Here is a 17,863-nt window from a genome sequence, read left to right as displayed (position 1 = left end):
AGCAGGAGAGGACTCTTTAAAGTAGAGACACTACATACTGATATGGGAGGGCCCCTTTAAACAAAGAGCGTGTGTTTGCGTGTATGGAGGCGACAACAATAAGGCACAAGTTGTGTCTGTGTGAACAAAAGCGATGTTTCCCCTGCGCAATGAATGTCTACAGTTTCTATTTAAGGCAGCAACAGTGTGTGTGTGTGTGTGTGTGTGTGTGTGTGTGTGTGTGTGTGTGTGTGTGTGTGCGTGTGTGTGTACCTGATCATCTCCTCCTGGTATAGAGAGCTGACTGTTGCTCCTCCGAAGCCCGTTCTTCTCTTCGCTCCTCGTCCTTCCTGTCAAATTAAAAACAGTCACACATTAGCACTATATATTATATCCCCCTCGTACACAACATTTAAAAAGCAGACGTTGGTCACTTTCAAGGCAAGTCGCAGCCCACACAAAGAAAAAGTTATCTAATCAGACGCTGTTAGATTTTGGTATCCAACAGCAACAGCACAAAGTCCATCTCCAGCCCTGCTCATGGTTTACAAACGTCTTTAGTCTAGCTCTAGTGTTGCCACATACGGAGAAAAGTACTGACCTCGTTTTGTTGTGTGCTCAATACAATAGAAAAGGCTTCACTGGGGTTCCTGTATTCCCTTACAGTTACAAGTAATCAGATTACTGTTACCTGTCTACAAATGCTGGATTATGTTAGAAATTAAAATCAATGTTTTGATAGCTTAAACATACCGTCAGTTTAAATGCTATTTTATTCTGAAAAAAAACGGAAGTTCTCAATACCAAGCTTTTATTCTGAAAATCCTTCATGACGACATCCGGGATTACCGTCCATTAGTATCATTAAAGTGGCAATTCTTTCACACAGTGACGTCACGAGCTACCCACAATGCAACGCGCGCCATATATATATAAATACGCCATTTTCCTGGAGGTGCAAATATCCTGGAGGTGCTAATGTAAACAGCTAGCTAACGTAGCCAGGCAGAGCGCACTAGGTTTTTTTTCTGAATTAACGACCGAAGAAATAGCTGCATGTCTTCGGATTACATCTCTGGACTTGAGGGGTGGGCTCGAGGTCGTTACCAGCGTGAACTAGAGCTGTGTGTCGGATCGCCCTTACAGACTGATGCAGATGGAAACACGACCCTCGAAAGTGGCCTTCGTCGATGTTGGCTGCATCTCCGTCTATCTTCTGGAAACACCAGGTGGATACCAAACTTGTCACAATAATATTATCATGCCATTGCATACATCTGGTATTTTAGAGTTCACTAGATATTGATTAAGGCAATAGACTATGATATTCTGCTTGCACCTCGCGTGAAATGGCGGATACCGGAAGTACGGTGTCGCACTCGGCCCAATACCCGTATGTGTGTGTGAAAGAATTGACGCCGTTAACACGTGTTATAAAGTTATGAAAGAGATGAGGAGGAGAAAAGGCATGTGGAAGTAAGCAATGAATGTAAAATGTCGAAATCCTCCTTTTAACACGATATCGGACACAGAAGAACGAGGGGGAAGTCCCCTACGGCACCACAGCCCCCAGAGAGGAGGGGCGACCAGCCAGCAAGCGGGAAGGACGAAGGCTTGTGGGCTCTCTGGACTCGGCCGACCACTGCGAGAGGAAGCTGCAGCCTTTCTCTCCTCACCTGAAAATATCCTGCTTGTAACATACCCGCGCCTTCTTTAATTAAAGTACCCATGTGAACCTTCCCAGAGACTCCATTCCGTCTCCTTTTTAAAGCTTCTCTCCTGGACGCGAGAATAACGAACACAGTTAACAATTACCAGCAGGATGACAGTGTTAGTAAGAATCTGTTGTAAAAGGATCAGCTGTTCTCTTCTCTGTGAGCGCTTCTGTTCTAGAGGCTAATACGGTGTGTGCGAATCTATACGCCCACTGCCTGAATCTGCTTCAAGATTTAACCATCTTTTCAAAACATTCTCAGAATCCTGAGGGTTCTTTCCTTTTGATATTCTTGTCCAAATTATCACATTTTTTCTAAATAAAATCCGGACTCTTGTCTCACAAATCTAACGTTTTTCAAATTCCTGACTTTCTACTTATTGACATGAAATTAAGACTTTTTGAAAAAAATCCGACTTTTCCAAATTTAGATTTTTTTCTTCAGAATTTTTATTACAGAATTCTTTCTTTTAATATAATTCAAACTTTTTTTTTAAAACACACTTTTTATAAAAATTCTGAGCGGATCAGCTTTTCTGCATCTGTTCTGTTCTGTAGGATAATACTGTAAGTGTGAATCGATACGCCTACTGCCTGAATCTGCTTTAAGAAACATATATTATTTATTTTTTACACGTGGCCCTAATCATCTTCTTTTAAAAATTCCCAGAATCCAGATTTTTTCTGAAAAATCCCCACTTTTTCTCAAAATTCTCAATTTTTTCTCAAAATTCTCAACTTTTTCTCAGAATTCGGACCTATTTGTCAAAATCATACTTTTTTCAAATCTTCGATACTTGTTTCATAATTCTAACTTCTTTCTCAAAATGTTAACTTTTTAAAAGAAAAAGTCACAATTCTTAGAAAAGTTCTGACTTTTTATAAAAATTCTCACTTTTTCTCAAAAATATTACTTTTTTTCAAATTCCTGTCTTTTTACATATTTCTTGCTTCTTTTTCAAAACAGCTGTTCTCTTCTCTGTGAGCGCTTCTGTTCGAGAGGCTAATGCTGTGTGTGTGAATCTATAATACGCCCACTGCCTGAATCTGCTTCAAGATTTAACCATCTTATTAAAACATTCTCAGAATCCTGAGGGTTCTTTCCTTTTGATATTCTTGTCCAAATTATCACATTTTTTCTAAATAAAATCCGGACTCTTGTCTCACAAATCTAACTTTTTTCAAATTCCTGACTTTCTACATATTGACATGAAATTAAGACTTTTTGAAAAAAATCCGACTTTTCCAAATTTAGATTTTTTTCTTCAGAATTTTTATTACAGAATTCTTTCTTTTAATATAATTCAAACTTTTTTTTTAAAACACACTTTTTATAAAAATTCTGAGCGGATCAGCTTTTCTGCATCTGTCAGCTGTTCTGTTCTGTAGGATAATACTGTAAGTGTGAATCGATACGCCTACTGCCTGAATCTGCTTTAAGAAACATATATTATTTATTTTTTACACGTGGCCCTAATCATCTTCTTTTAAAAATTCCCAGAATCCAGATTTTTTCTGAAAAATCCCCACTTTTTCTCAAAATTCTCAATTTTTTCTCAAAATTCTCAACTTTTTCTCAGAATTCGGACCTATTTGTCAAAATCATACTTTTTTCAAATCTTCGATACTTGTTTCATAATTCTAACTTCTTTCTCAAAATGTTAACTTTTTAAAAGAAAAAGTCACAATTCTTAGAAAAGTTCTGACTTTTTATAAAAATTCTCACTTTTTCTCAAAAATATTACTTTTTTTCAAATTCCTGTCTTTTTACATATTTCTTGCTTCTTTTTCAAAACAGCTGTTCTCTTCTCTGTGAGCGCTTCTGTTCTAGAGGCTAATGCTGTGTGTGTGAATCTATAATACGCCCACTGCCTGAATCTGCTTCAAGATTTAACCATCTTATTAAAACATTCTCAGAATCCTGAGGGTTCTTTCCTTTTGATATTCTTGTCCAAATTATCACATTTTTTCTAAATAAAATCCTGACTTTTGTCTCACAAATCTAACTTTTTTCAAATTCCTGACTTTCTACATATTGACATGACATTAAGACTTTTTGAAAAAAAGACTTTTCTTTTCCAAATTTAGATTTTTTTCTTCAGAATTTTTATTCCAGAATTCTTTCTTTTTTCCAAACTCCCGACTTTTAATATAATTCAAACTTTTTTTTTAAAAAGACACTTTTTATAAAAATTCGGACCTATTTGTCAAAATCATACTTTTTTCAAATCTCCGATACTTGTTTCATAATTCTAACTTCTTTCCCCAAATGTTAACTTTTTTAAAGAAAAAAATCTCAATTTTTTGAGAAGTTCTGAGTTTTTATAAAAATTCTCACTTTTTCTCAAAAATATAACTTTTTTCAAATTCCTGTCTTTTTACATATTTCTTGCTTCTTTTTCAAAACAGCTGTTCTCTTCTCTGTGAGCGCTTCTGTTCGAGAGGCTAACACTGTAACTGTGAAACTATACGCCCACTGCCTGAATCTGCTTTATGAGTGTCTCAGTCTTGGGGCTTGGACTGTGAGCCGTAGGGTCGCCGGTTCAAGTCCCCGACCAGACCTAAACAATGGAGTGTGCTACTTGGAGAGGTCCCAGTTCACCTCCAGCTCTGCCGTGGTGCCCTTGAGCAAGGCACCGGACACCCCCATTCCCCCCTCACTCCCATTGCTCCCCGGGCGCTAATAGCTGCCCACTGCTCCTGGTGCTAGACTCCTGGTACTAGGATGGGTTAAAAGCAGAGGACACATTTCACTGTGTGTGCTCTGCATGTGTGACAAATGACCATTAAAGAGGGTTTCATCCCTCCAATTATATTCCATATATATATATATATATATATGTATACACATGGCCCTAATCAATCTCAGAATCCAGATGTCTTTTTTCAAAATTCCTTTTTCTCTCTTCATAATTCCATTCGGTTTAAAAATTCTAAATTTTTAGAAAGAGTTCTGACTTTTTATAAAAATTCTGACTTTTTCCCAAATGTATTTTGTACCAAAAGTGTGTGTACATTAGCAACTAATTATTGGTCTTTGGTCTTCTGCCTGAATCTGCTTTATGGTTTTCACTTTCTTTGCTTCATTTGTTCTGTTTTAATTCAGCAGGTGAACCTCCATGTTCGTAAAGTAGTGTGTTCAAGGCTTTTATTGGCCATGCGTACATGTAGCTACAGTGCAGTTAGGACGATGAAAACCTGAGGTCACAGGCGCCTCCAACAGAGCAACACAACAACACAGAAAGGAAATGCAAAAAGAAAAACAGTGAAACAGTGAAATAGTGTGTGTGAGCTTAACGGTGTGTATTAAACAAAAACGGAGCATTTCCTGTCCGCTCAGATTTCATTCCTGCTTCTTTAAACTCGAGTCTGTGCTCATGGGTTTCAGTGTTCGTGTACAGCAGGGGTGTCAAACTCAAGGCCCGGGGGCCAAATCCGGCCCGCCACTTCATTTTATGTGGCCCACAAGAGCTTGCAAAGAATATAATAAGTTTATTATAATGTTACGTGCCGCTTTACAGGAGAACGTTGCCCATAGACTACATGTCCCACAATGCATCTCATTTTGTGACATGCGCACTGAAGAGACTTGCAATGATTTGCCCTCGACTTCTGCTTTCAGACATAGTTAATTATTAAGTTATTACCCTATCCGATAATAATCCAATGCAGAGGAAATATTGTAAAATTATACATTATTTTATATTTATTATCTATATTTATTTATGTATATTTATATAATCTTAAAGTTACCACCGGCCCTTTGAGTGCAACCATAATTCTAATGTGGCCCGTGATGAAATTCAGTTTGACACCCCTGGTGTCCAGACTGGATCTGCTTCATGAAAGGCAGGTTTTCTTATCAATAAAATCATTTCTGATCCTAAATATCTTGCTTTCTACTTTTCTACGGTCGCATTGATCTGTTGTTTTACTTGCGTTACTTCACTAAAAAACATATTATTGATATTTATTTTCTCTTGTGTTTATTGGCATTGCATTTGATGTTGAGGTAATCCAGAAGTAACAGAAAGTAATCAGGTTACTTTATATCGTGATGCTCAGAAAAGGTAGCATTTGTAGTCATTGTATCCCGACCCTGCGCACGACGCAAATGAAGTTAAATTGTGTATTTTCTTTTCAAACGAGCCTCCGGGCTTTAAGACATGACCTCATAGCCGACAAACGTCCCACATTATGCACATTATAAAACATGAAGCTGCTTCATCTGTGGCTCTCGTTAATCTCGTGTTTTACATTCAGTCCGGCCAAAACTTTATTACCCGGCCTTTTGTTCGCTCACCAACCTCCACTCACAAAGGAACCCGCACAAATCTGATTTCAGGAAACAGAGAGAGTGGGGAGAAGATGACAAGCGAAGCAAAACAGCGCTTTTGGGGACGACCTAATTCACTTGAGGAAGTCAGAATATCCGCCGATGCCCCGGCCCTGCTCCTCTGCACCATAATGCGATACAAAGCCAGTGTCTGCTCAACAATCCAGGCCGGAGCGGAGGTCGGGTTCTGGCTATTAGTCTCCCTCGATGCACTCCTACCTGCACTGTCCCCCGTGCTTCCCAGAGAAAAGCCCCTGGCGCTTTGTTAGCACTAATGCAATCAGCTTCTCCTCAGGAGGGGAGTCTCGAGGCGGGCTTCGTGCGGCCGCGAGGCCGAGTCAGCAGCACGCCAATACTGGAAGCGTCAGGACTGGACTTGTGGATGACAGTGACGCTATTAACTATGAAAGGAGAGCAGAGAAAGGGTGCAGGGGGGGGGTAATAAAGAGTGAAAGGGTTAAAGCAGACAAAAGGGAGGGGCAGGATTATCAGAGGAAGAGCAGGTAGGTTAGAGGAGGAGAACAAAGGGTACAGTGAAGAGGGGAGGGGGGGGGACAGAGGATAGGAGACGAGCACAGGAGATGATACGAGGGATGGGACATTTAGGTGATACCTGGTGTCTCTACTTTAAAGAGTCCTCTCCTGCTGATGTTCAGGTGTATATCAGTATGTAGTGTCTCTACTTTAAAGAGTCCTCTCCTGCTGATGTTCAGGTGTATATCAGTATGTAGAGTCTCTACTTTAAAGAGTCCTCTCCTGCTGATGTTCAGGTGTAGTGTCTCTACTTTAAAGAGTCCTCTCCTGCTGATGTTCAGGTGTAGTGTCTCTACTTTAAAGAGTCCTCTCCTGCTGATGTTCAGGTGTATATCAGTATGTAGTGTCTCTACTTTAAAGAGTCCTCTCCTGCTGATGTTCAGGTGTAGTGTCTCTACTTTAAAGAGTCCTCTCCTGCTGATGTCCAGGTGTATATCAGTATGTAGAGTCTCTACTGTAAATAGTCCTCTGATGTTCAGGTGTATATCAGTAGGTAGTGTCTCTACTTTAAAGAGTCCTCTCCTGCTGATGTTCAGGTGTATATCAGTATGTAGTGTCTCTACTTTAAAGAGTCCTCTCCTGCTGATGTTCAGGTGTATATCAGTATGTAGTGTCTCTACTTTAAAGAGTCCTCTCCTGCTGATGTTCAGGTGTATATCAGTATGTAGTGTCTCTACTTTAAAGAGTCCTCTCCTGCTGATGTTCAGGTGTATATCAGTATGTAGTGTCTCTACTTTAAAGAGTCCTCTCCTGCTGATGTTCAGGTGTATATCAGTATGTAGTGTCTCTACTTTAAAGAGTCCTCTCCTGCTGATGCTCAGGTGTATATCAGTATGTAGTGTCTCTACTTTAAAGAGTCCTCATTCCAGCATGTGTTCATCACAGCTGGTAAATGTGGAGCTAATTGTAATTACTTTATATTCTGCTGCTGGATATTTTAACCTTTAATTAATTGTCAATTATTAGTGGATTTATATTTTGAAATTGGTGATAATCTGAATCCGTCTGAAAGATGTAGTAGAATTTTAAAGTAAGATAAAATGTAAATACTCAGGTTAAGTTTAAGTACCTTTAAAATGTTAGTTTGGTAAATGTTCTTTGTTACATTCCACAACGGCATTTGTTTATGAAGTGTTCCAGTAATAATAAATCTTCTTTACGAAGCGGACATGTGTTGTTCAAACTGATCCTGATACGCTGCTGCCCTGAAGGACTTCTCATCCACACACACACACACACACACACACACACACACACACACACACACACACACACACACACACACAACACACACACACACACACACACACACACACACACACACACACACACACACACACACACACACACACACACACACACACACACACACACACACACACACACACACACACACACACACACACACACACACACACACACACACACACACACGTCGCAGAATGTCAGCTATCGAGGAAGACAACATAACGGCTCATGTTTTCTTCATGCTGCATGATCAGAATGAGAATCCGCTGAGACACCGCCCCCTGCTGGCAGGAACACAGCACTGCATGTTGAAGGCCAGCGAGGACAGTGGATGTCTCTACATTAGATGACACCGTTTTCAGCGACCGTAGAGACTTGTGGTCATTTCAAAACACCAGGGGGGTATACTGCGAAGCAGGATTTTCGCTTAGCCGGCTAAATTCAGGGAAAACTCCGGCTTTCCTGTCCTATGAAGCTGGTTCTCTTTTTAGCAGGCTAGATCTCCATGGTAATATATGCTAAGCAGCTAACCTGGTCGGGACCAGGTTAGGTTGCAGGCTAAGAGCTCAACTCAGTGAAAGCACCGCCTGCTGACCAATCAGAGCTCAGTGTGCGGAGTTTAAAGCGATCAAGTCATATCACAGGAGAAAGGAAATACAGAAAAGCTGCCGTCGCAGGAAAGACGGCCGGCAAAAATCACCGACTGTGTGAACGTGAACATGAATAGAATATCACCTCCATCTTCAGAGCAATCTGACTATTAGAACATTAGCGTTAAGAAAGCTTACTTAAATATCGGCCACAACATAAGTAACCGGATCAGAGTAACATTAAGTACAGTCCGCGGCACATCACTTCATAATGTATCATATATCTCCTGATCTGAGTCAGCTGAACCGTATCTGGCCGTGCAGCACTCACTGTGTCACATACTGGCAGAAGTATTATTTTAAGCAACACATAAGTTGAGGAAACACTCGAGACAAATGTAATTGAAGTCAGATCGTGTTTTAGACGGGCAGTGATATCATAAACCTGTTGATGTACGCATTCAAACACGTGTTCTGTTCCCAGCTGTGTTCACCTTGCAGGTGCAGCTATGTGGCTTTGATCCTGGATCAAGTGTTTACGTCATGGATGTTTAAAGTTTAACTTCTTCATTTTTGACTAGTATTAAAGTTCACTTTTCATTCAGGAAGTATGACGCCGCGCTGTCAGTGCGCTTCTCCATGTTTGTGATTGGTCGAATGCTCCAGATACCACCCCTTTCATGTGAACGCGCACCTAACTAGATAGGACACGGCTGGCTTGAGCGATCCACTTGATAACCCGCGTCGTAGGACAGTTTAGCGAGAGCGCGTATGTTTTGGATTAGGCCAACCGGCTAACTCAAACATATCAGGTTAGGTTGAACCAGCTTCGTAGTATAGGCCCCAGGAAAGCTATTTAAAGTAAACATGAAAGTGGGCGTGGTCTACTTGATATAAAACGACTTCTACCCCGCCTCCAGCTCGTCGTACTCGGCTAGGCTGTGAGGACTTTAAATGAAACTAGGAAATATGACCACATCGCACCAATCCTGGCTTCCACACACACTGGCTACCTGTTGCTTTCAGAATCTATTTAAAAATACAACTTCCTCACGCCCGAGGAGATCAGGGCTGCAAGCTCTTTTTAAAACCCACGTGTTTAGAGTCGTTTTGATCTGATATTACTTATGTTTAATTCCTCTCTGTGTTCTATAATGTCTGTTGTTGTTGTTGTTGTTGTTGTTGTTGTATTGAATTCTCTGTGTTTGTATTTGTATGGTCTTCCTTTTGTGATAGCACTTTGTAACTCAGCTTGAAAGGGGCTATATAAATAAAGTGTATTATTATCTGCCGTTGAGCCACATGTTGTTATCCAGCATGCAACGTATAATTGACTGAACTAGAAGTACGAGCTTCAATCTGATTGGACGAAATCGACCTTTGAACCGGACAAAATAAACAGTGCAAATAAAATATGTACATTTAAGTTAAGTATTGTACACTTTCTAAAGTACTTTTCACTTGTATAGGTATTTCCATTATATGCTTTTAGTACTCCACTATACTTTGTAAGTGAATATTATCCACTATTTATTTGGCAGCTTTAATTACTCACCCCACCTCCGTCAGCTATAACATTAATGCTTAACTATATATTATCCAGTAAAGAAAGATGTACTTATGAATCTGAGTACTGTTACTTCAAAGTGATTTTGAAACCTTGAGCCGGTCTCCCTTGAAAAAGAGATCAGTGACCTCAGTGGGATACACCCGGGTACATAAAGGTTTGTACATTTACTTTTAGTAAGATGAATGCAGTATTTTCACAACGTAGTCTTGTTGATTGTGTATATAGGATATACATCATTTTTACATATTTGTATACATATCTGTATATTGTATAATTTTATATTTGGGATTGTTGGAAACGTCATTTCGATCTCTGTCTGAAACACAAACTGAGTATTAAAGTTGACTTTTTTTATTTTGACTTAAGAAAGAAGATCTGCACACTTCCTCCCTCACTGGCTTACAAAGTGTGTAGCACTGTGTACTCCAGTATGGAGAGATGGTCTCATTACCTTCGTGCTGCCTTCAGGGTCCAACTCGTTGACGCAGGAAATGTACTCCTGCATCGCCTGATCCGCCTCCATGTCTCCCAGCTGCTTCCAGGCCTGCCTGCAATCAGACCATCGTGTGACTTTCATTATAAACACACACACACACACACACACGCACACACACACACACACACACACACACACACGCGCGCGCACACACACACACACACACACACACACACACACACGTGTAGGCCACATACCATTTTCTCTGTCCTTCAAAGTCAAAGAAGCCAGGTTTCTGTGTATTGCACTTTCCCACTTTGGCCTGAAAAGAAAAACAAGTCTGAATTATCTATCTTTATTCAAACATCAGATAACTGTGAGTACTCAGGTCTTGTACTTGAGTAAAAGTAGAAGTACTCAGGTCTTGTACTTGAGTAAAAGTAGAAGTACTCAGGTCTTGTACTTGAGTAAAAGTAGAAGTACTCAGGTCTTGTACTTGAGTAAAAGTAGAAGTATTCAGATATAGTACTTGAGTAAAAGTAGAAGTACTCAGATCTTGTTCTTGAGTAAAAGTAGAAGTACTCAGGTCTTGTACTTGAGTAAGAGTAGAAGTACTCAGGTCTTGTACTTGAGTAAAAGTAGAAGTACTCAGGTCTTGTACTTGAGTAAAAGTAGAAGTACTCAGGTCTTGTACTTGAGTAAAAGTAGAAGTATTCAGATATAGTACTTGAGTAAAAGTAGAAGTACTCAGATCTTGTTCTTGAGTAAAAGTAGAAGTACTCAGGTCTTGTACTTGAGTAAGAGTAGAAGTACTCAGGTCTTGTACTTGAGTAAAAGTAGAAGTACTCAGGTCTTGTACTTGAGTAAAAGTAGAAGTACTCAGGTCTTGTACTTGAGTAAAAGTAGAAGTATTCAGATATAGTACTTGAGTAAAAGTAGAAGTACTCAGGTCTTGTATTTGAGTAAAAGTAGAAGTATTCAGATATAGTACTTGAGTAAAAGTAGAAGTACTTAGGTCTTGTGCTTGAGTTAAAGTAGAAGTACTCAGGTCTTGTGCTTGAGTAAAAGTAGAAGTATTCAGATATAGTACTTGAGTAAAAGTAGAAGTACTCAGGTCTTGTGCTTGAGTTAAAGTAGAAGTACTCAGGTCTTGTATTTGAGTAAAAGTAGAAGTATTAAGATATAGTACTTGAGTAAAAGTAGAAGTACTCAGGTCTTGTACTTGAGTAAAAGTAGAAGTATTCAGATATAGTACTTGAGTAAAGTAGAAGTACTCAGGTCTTGTGCTTGAGTAAAAGTAGAAGTACTCAGATCTTGTACTTGAGTAAAAGTAGAAGTACTCAGATCTTGTGCTTGAGTAAAAGTAGAAGTATTCAGATATAGTACTTGAGTAAAAGTAGAAGTACTCAGGTCTTGTACTTGAGTAAGAGTAGAAGTACTCAGGTCTTGTACTTGAGTAAAAGTAGAAGTACTCAGATCTTGTACTTGAGTAAAAGTAGAAGTACTCAGGTCTTGTGCTTGAGTAAAAGTAGAAGTATTCAGATATAGTACTTGAGTAAAAGTAGAAGTACTCAGGTCTTGTACTTGAGTAAAAGTAGAAGTATTCAGATATAGTACTTGAGTAAAAGTAGAAGTACTCAGGTCTTGTATTTGAGTAAAAGTAGAAGTATTCAGATATAGTACTTGAGTAAAAGTAGAAGTACTCAGGTCTTGTGCTTGAGTTAAAGTAGAAGTACTCAGGTCTTGTGCTTGAGTTAAAGTAGAAGTACTCAGGTCTTGTGCTTGAGTAAAAGTAGAAGTATTCAGATATAGTACTTGAGTAAAAGTAGAAGTACTCAGGTCTTGTGCTTGAGTTAAAGTAGAAGTACTCAGGTCTTGTATTTGAGTAAAAGTAGAAGTATTAAGATATAGTACTTGAGTAAAAGTAGAAGTACTCAGGTCTTGTGCTTGAGTAAAAGTAGAAGTACTCAGATCTTGTACTTGAGTAAAAGTAGAGGTACTCAGATCTTGTGCTTGAGTAAAAGTAGAAGTATTCAGATATAGTACTTGAGTAAAAGTAGAAGTACTCAGGTCTTGTACTTGAGTAAGAGTAGAAGTAATCAGGTCTTGTACTTGAGTAAAAGTAGAAGTACTCAGGTATTGTACTTGAGTAAAAGTAGAAGTACTCAGATCTTGTACTTGAGTAAAAGTAGAAGTACTCAGGTCTTGTGCTTGAGTAAAAGTAGAAGTATTCAGATATAGTACTTGAGTAAAAGTAGAAGTACTCAGGTCTTGTGCTTGAGTAAAAGTAGAAGTATTCAGATATAGTACTTGAGTAAAAGTAGAAGTACTCAGGTCTTGTGCTTGAGTAAAAGTAGAAGTACTCAGATCTTGTACTTGAGTAAAAGTAGAAGTACTCAGATCTTGTGCTTGAGTAAAAGTAGAAGTATTCAGATATAGTACTTGAGTAAAAGTAGAAGTACTCAGGTCTTGTACTTGAGTAAGAGTAGAAGTACTCAGGTCTTGTACTTGAGTAAAAGTAGAAGTACTCAGATCTTGTACTTGAGTAAAAGTAGAAGTACTCAGGTCTTGTGCTTGAGTAAAAGTAGAAGTATTCAGATATAGTACTTGAGTAAAAGTAGAAGTACTCAGGTCTTGTACTTGAGTAAAAGTAGAAGTATTCAGATATAGTACTTGAGTAAAAGTAGAAGTACTCAGGTCTTGTATTTGAGTAAAAGTAGAAGTATTCAGATATAGTACTTGAGTAAAAGTAGAAGTACTCAGGTCTTGTGCTTGAGTTAAAGTAGAAGTACTCAGGTCTTGTGCTTGAGTTAAAGTAGAAGTACTCAGGTCTTGTGCTTGAGTAAAAGTAGAAGTATTCAGATATAGTACTTGAGTAAAAGTAGAAGTACTCAGGTCTTGTGCTTGAGTTAAAGTAGAAGTACTCAGGTCTTGTATTTGAGTAAAAGTAGAAGTATTAAGATATAGTACTTGAGTAAAAGTAGAAGTACTCAGGTCTTGTGCTTGAGTAAAAGTAGAAGTACTCAGATCTTGTACTTGAGTAAAAGTAGAGGTACTCAGATCTTGTGCTTGAGTAAAAGTAGAAGTATTCAGATATAGTACTTGAATAAAAGTAGAAGTACTCAGGTCTTGTACTTGAGTAAGAGTAGAAGTAATCAGGTCTTGTACTTGAGTAAAAGTAGAAGTACTCAGGTATTGTACTTGAGTAAAAGTAGAAGTACTCAGATCTTGTACTTGAGTAAAAGTAGAAGTACTCAGGTCTTGTGCTTGAGTAAAAGTAGAAGTATTCAGATATAGTACTTGAGTAAAAGTAGAAGTACTCAGGTCTTGTGCTTGAGTTAAAGTAGAAGTACTCAGGTCTTGTGCTTGAGTAAAAGTAGAAGTATTCAGATATAGTACTTGAGTAAAAGTAGAAGTACTCAGGTCTTGTGCTTGAGTTAAAGTAGAAGTACTCAGGTCTTGTATTTGAGTAAAAGTAGAAGTATTAAGATATAGTACTTGAGTAAAAGTAGAAGTACTCAGGTCTTGTGCTTGAGTAAAAGTAGAAGTACTCAGGTCTTGTACTTGAGTAAAAGTAGAAGTACTCAGATCTTGTACTTGAGTAAAAGTAGAAGTACTCAGGTCTTGTACTTGAATAAAAGTAGAAGTACTCCGATCTTGTACTTGAGTAAAAGTAGAAGTACTCCGATCTTGTACTTGAGTAAAAGTAGAAGTACTCCGATCTTGTACTTGAGTAAAAGTAGAAGTACTCAGATCTTGTACTTGAGTAAAAGTAGAAGTACTCAGGTCTTGTGCTTGAGTTAAAGTAGAAGTACTCAGGTCTTGTGCTTGAGTTAAAGTAGAAGTACTCAGGTCTTGTGCTTGAGTAAAAGTAGAAGTATTCAGATATAGTACTTGAGTAAAAGTAGAAGTACTCAGGTCTTGTGCTTGAGTTAAAGTAGAAGTACTCAGGTCTTGTATTTGAGTAAAAGTAGAAGTATAAGATATAGTACTTGAGTAAAAGTAGAAGTACTCAGGTCTTGTGCTTGAGTAAAAGTAGAAGTACTCAGATCTTGTACTTGAGTAAAAGTAGAGGTACTCAGATCTTGTGCTTGAGTAAAAGTAGAAGTATTCAGATATAGTACTTGAATAAAAGTAGAAGTACTCAGGTCTTGTACTTGAGTAAGAGTAGAAGTAATCAGGTCTTGTACTTGAGTAAAAGTAGAAGTACTCAGGTATTGTACTTGAGTAAAAGTAGAAGTACTCAGATCTTGTACTTGAGTAAAAGTAGAAGTACTCAGGTCTTGTGCTTGAGTAAAAGTAGAAGTATTCAGATATAGTACTTGAGTAAAAGTAGAAGTACTCAGGTCTTGTGCTTGAGTTAAAGTAGAAGTACTCAGGTCTTGTGCTTGAGTAAAAGTAGAAGTATTCAGATATAGTACTTGAGTAAAAGTAGAAGTACTCAGGTCTTGTGCTTGAGTTAAAGTAGAAGTACTCAGGTCTTGTATTTGAGTAAAAGTAGAAGTATTAAGATATAGTACTTGAGTAAAAGTAGAAGTACTCAGGTCTTGTGCTTGAGTAAAAGTAGAAGTACTCAGGTCTTGTACTTGAGTAAAAGTAGAAGTACTCAGATCTTGTGCTTGAGTAAAAGTAGAAGTACTCAGATCTTGTACTTGAGTAAAAGTAGAAGTACTCCGATCTTGTACTTGAGTAAAAGTAGAAGTACTCAGGTCTTGTACTTGAATAAAAGTAGAAGTACTCAGGTCTTGTACTTGAGTAAAAGTAGAAGTACTCCGATCTTGTGCTTGAGTAAAAGTAGAAGTACTCCGATCTTGTACTTGAGTAAAAGTAGAAGTACTCCGATCTTGTACTTGAGTAAAAGTAGAAGTACTCCGATCTTGTACTTGAGTAAAAGTAGAAGTACTCAGATCTTGTACTTGAGTAAAAGTAGAAGTACTCAGGTCTTGTACTTGAATAAAAGTAGAAGTACTCCGATCTTGTACTTGAGTAAAAGTAGAAGTACTCCGATCTTGTACTTGAGTAAAAGTAGAAGTACTCCGATCTTGTACTTGAGTAAAAGTAGAAGTACTCAGATCTTGTACTTGAGTAAAAGTAGAAGTACTCCGATCTTGTACTTGAGTAAAAGTAGAAGTACTCAGGTCTTGTACTTGAATAAAAGTAGAAGTACTCCGATCTTGTACTTGAGTAAAAGTAGAAGTACTCCGATCTTGTACTTGAGTAAAAGTAGAAGTACTCAGGTCTTGTACTTGAATAAAAGTAGAAGTACTCCGATCTTGTACTTGAGTAAAAGTAGAAGTACTCCGATCTTGTACTTGAGTAAAAGTAGAAGTACTCAGGTCTTGTACTTGAGTAAAAGTAGAAGTACTCAGGTCTTGTACTTGAGTAAAAGTAGAAGTACTCAGGTCTTGTACTTGAATAAAAGTAGAAGTACTCCGATCTTGTACTTGAGTAAAAGTAGAAGTACTCCGATCTTGTACTTGAATAAAAGTAGAAGTACTCCGATCTTGTACTTGAGTAAAAGTAGAAGTACTCCGATCTTGTACTTGAGTAAAAGTAGAAGTACTCAGGTCTTGTACTTGAGTAAAAGTAGAAGTACTCAGGTCTTGTACTTGAGTAAAAGTAGAAGTACTCTAAAGTCAGTGTCTCCCTGTTCCTGCCTGTTGGCGTCCGCCGGCAGAGGTTCGAGTGCTTCATCTTGTGGTGCAGCTTGATGATTATTCTCTCAGAACCAGGACACGGGTCAGGAGAGTTCTTCAGAGTTGGTTAGGCAACCGCTGAGAGCACAGCAGCCCAGTTACACGTGTCCTCCTGCATGCCATCGTTCGCCCTCTGACTCAGATGCTCCGCCTCGAGCAGCCGCTATCTCCCTAAGGTCAGAGATAGTCGTTGTTGTGGGACACTTCCTGCTCGGGGTGGAGATGACCCCGAGCCGTAAGCGACAACAGCTGTGGTTCAGTGTCCTCAGCTGTTTAGTCTCTCTATTGAAGAATGTTGATCAAAACACTCTGAACTAGTTCAAACCTGGAGCTACAGGAGGGCTCTGCAGGATTGATTGTGGCATCAGTGGATAGTGTGCTGGACTTCGAATCAGGGGGTAGCAAGTTCGAGTCCCACTGCAGTCAGCATGTCGTTGTGTCCCTGAGACACTTCCCCCCACATTGCTCCTGTGGCGATAGTCCACAGTAAGTCGCTGTGGATAAAAGCATCTAACAAGTGACATGTAATGTGTGGTCAGATCGTCCCCCGTGATATGTCTCCGGCCGAAGCTCCAAATAAACCGTCTAAACCGTCACGAGCTCTCCTCCTGTAAGTTTCCGCCCCTCACCTGTTTGTACCAGGCAGTTATTTTTTTGTGTACATAGCTACGATGTAGATATATCAATGAACATCTGAGGTCACAGGCTCCTCCAACAGTGCAACACAATAACACAGATAAAAGTAAATACAAATAAAATAGGATAGAAATAGTGCAAGAAGAGTCTATATACACGTAATTTGAATATTGATATGTTGCGAACAGATGGATGTTCTTTCAAATGTGTGCGTTTCTTATGTAACAAGGTGCCAGTATTTGAGGCGTTGTATGTGTCCCCCTCTAATCCGTCCCTCACCTGCTTGTACCGGGCGTACAGGTAGAGCAGCTGGTCCCTCGCGGCGGTCTGCACGAGGTCCCGGACCCGGTCTGCCGCGGACTCGAACTCCCGCTGCAGGTCGTCCCCCTCCAGCCGGTCCTCCCCCCCGCTGCAGTCAAACTGATCCAGTCCCAGGTCCGAGTCCGAGTCCGACCCGGCCCCCTCGAGAGGCTCTCCGGTGTCGGGCCGGGCCGGGTCGGTACCGGAGCCCGTGGCGGTGTCCGGGGAGGACGAACCAGAAGCCATTGTTGTTGTTGTTGTTTTTTTGTGTTACTGTTTTGCAAGAGCGTCAGAGACCACTTGGTGTGTTGAGAAGTATGAGGACCGTTAAGAAGAAGAAGGAGAGAGTCTGTCTTCAGGATATTTGTGACGTTTCTCAGCGAGGATTTCTTCTTTTAATCCGATATCGTTAAAAGATACCTGACAGCCGGATTTGTTTCCACAGTTGGTCCGTCTCTGGTACTGTCGACTAAAAACACCGGGTGGAACACACACTGCTAGAAAGAAAGGTTCCGATTGCATCCGCCGTTATTCGTTGGTAAGAAAATACGTTATAAAAACAAAGAAATATATAAATAAATCTGTTGTTAAATATACAATTTATTAAAGCATGACTATATTTAAAGAATAGACAACACATTTGACTTGAAAGGCAATTATTGTGGGGCATTACTCTGTGTGAAGGTTAACATTGAGAAATATTTGGTTGACGGTAATTAACGGTTGTCAGTTAATCTTAAATCAAACTTTAGCATTAAAGCTAACTGACAGGTACATTATTTAGCAGTTTGCCGACTGGCTTTTCTAAAAGGGATATTAAAATC

At 39.3% G+C, this 17,863-nt stretch overlaps 1 protein-coding gene across 1 annotated transcript in view; it reads right to left on the bottom strand.

Annotated features, from left to right (window-relative positions):
• acbd6 (acyl-CoA binding domain containing 6) overlaps positions 1 to 17,532 on the bottom strand; it is a 32,656-nt gene extending 15,124 nt beyond the window's left edge. The window contains exons 1-4 of the mRNA XM_034079953.2: positions 17,019 to 17,532; positions 10,665 to 10,729; positions 10,423 to 10,519; positions 253 to 329 (exon numbers count right to left, since the gene is read on the bottom strand). Coding sequence (XP_033935844.1) covers positions 253 to 329; positions 10,423 to 10,519; positions 10,665 to 10,729; positions 17,019 to 17,285 — 506 coding nt within the window. The 5' untranslated portion in view covers positions 17,286 to 17,532. The remainder of the gene's footprint in view (positions 1 to 252; positions 330 to 10,422; positions 10,520 to 10,664; positions 10,730 to 17,018) is intronic.
• Between the last annotated feature and the right edge of the window lie 331 nt (positions 17,533 to 17,863).

This window comes from Pseudochaenichthys georgianus, unplaced genomic scaffold (assembly GCF_902827115.2).
Source record: "Pseudochaenichthys georgianus unplaced genomic scaffold, fPseGeo1.2 scaffold_785_arrow_ctg1, whole genome shotgun sequence".
NCBI lineage: Eukaryota > Metazoa > Chordata > Actinopteri > Perciformes > Channichthyidae > Pseudochaenichthys > Pseudochaenichthys georgianus.
Note: the sequence above shows the minus strand (reverse complement) of the source record. Positions and strands in the feature narration are given on the sequence as shown.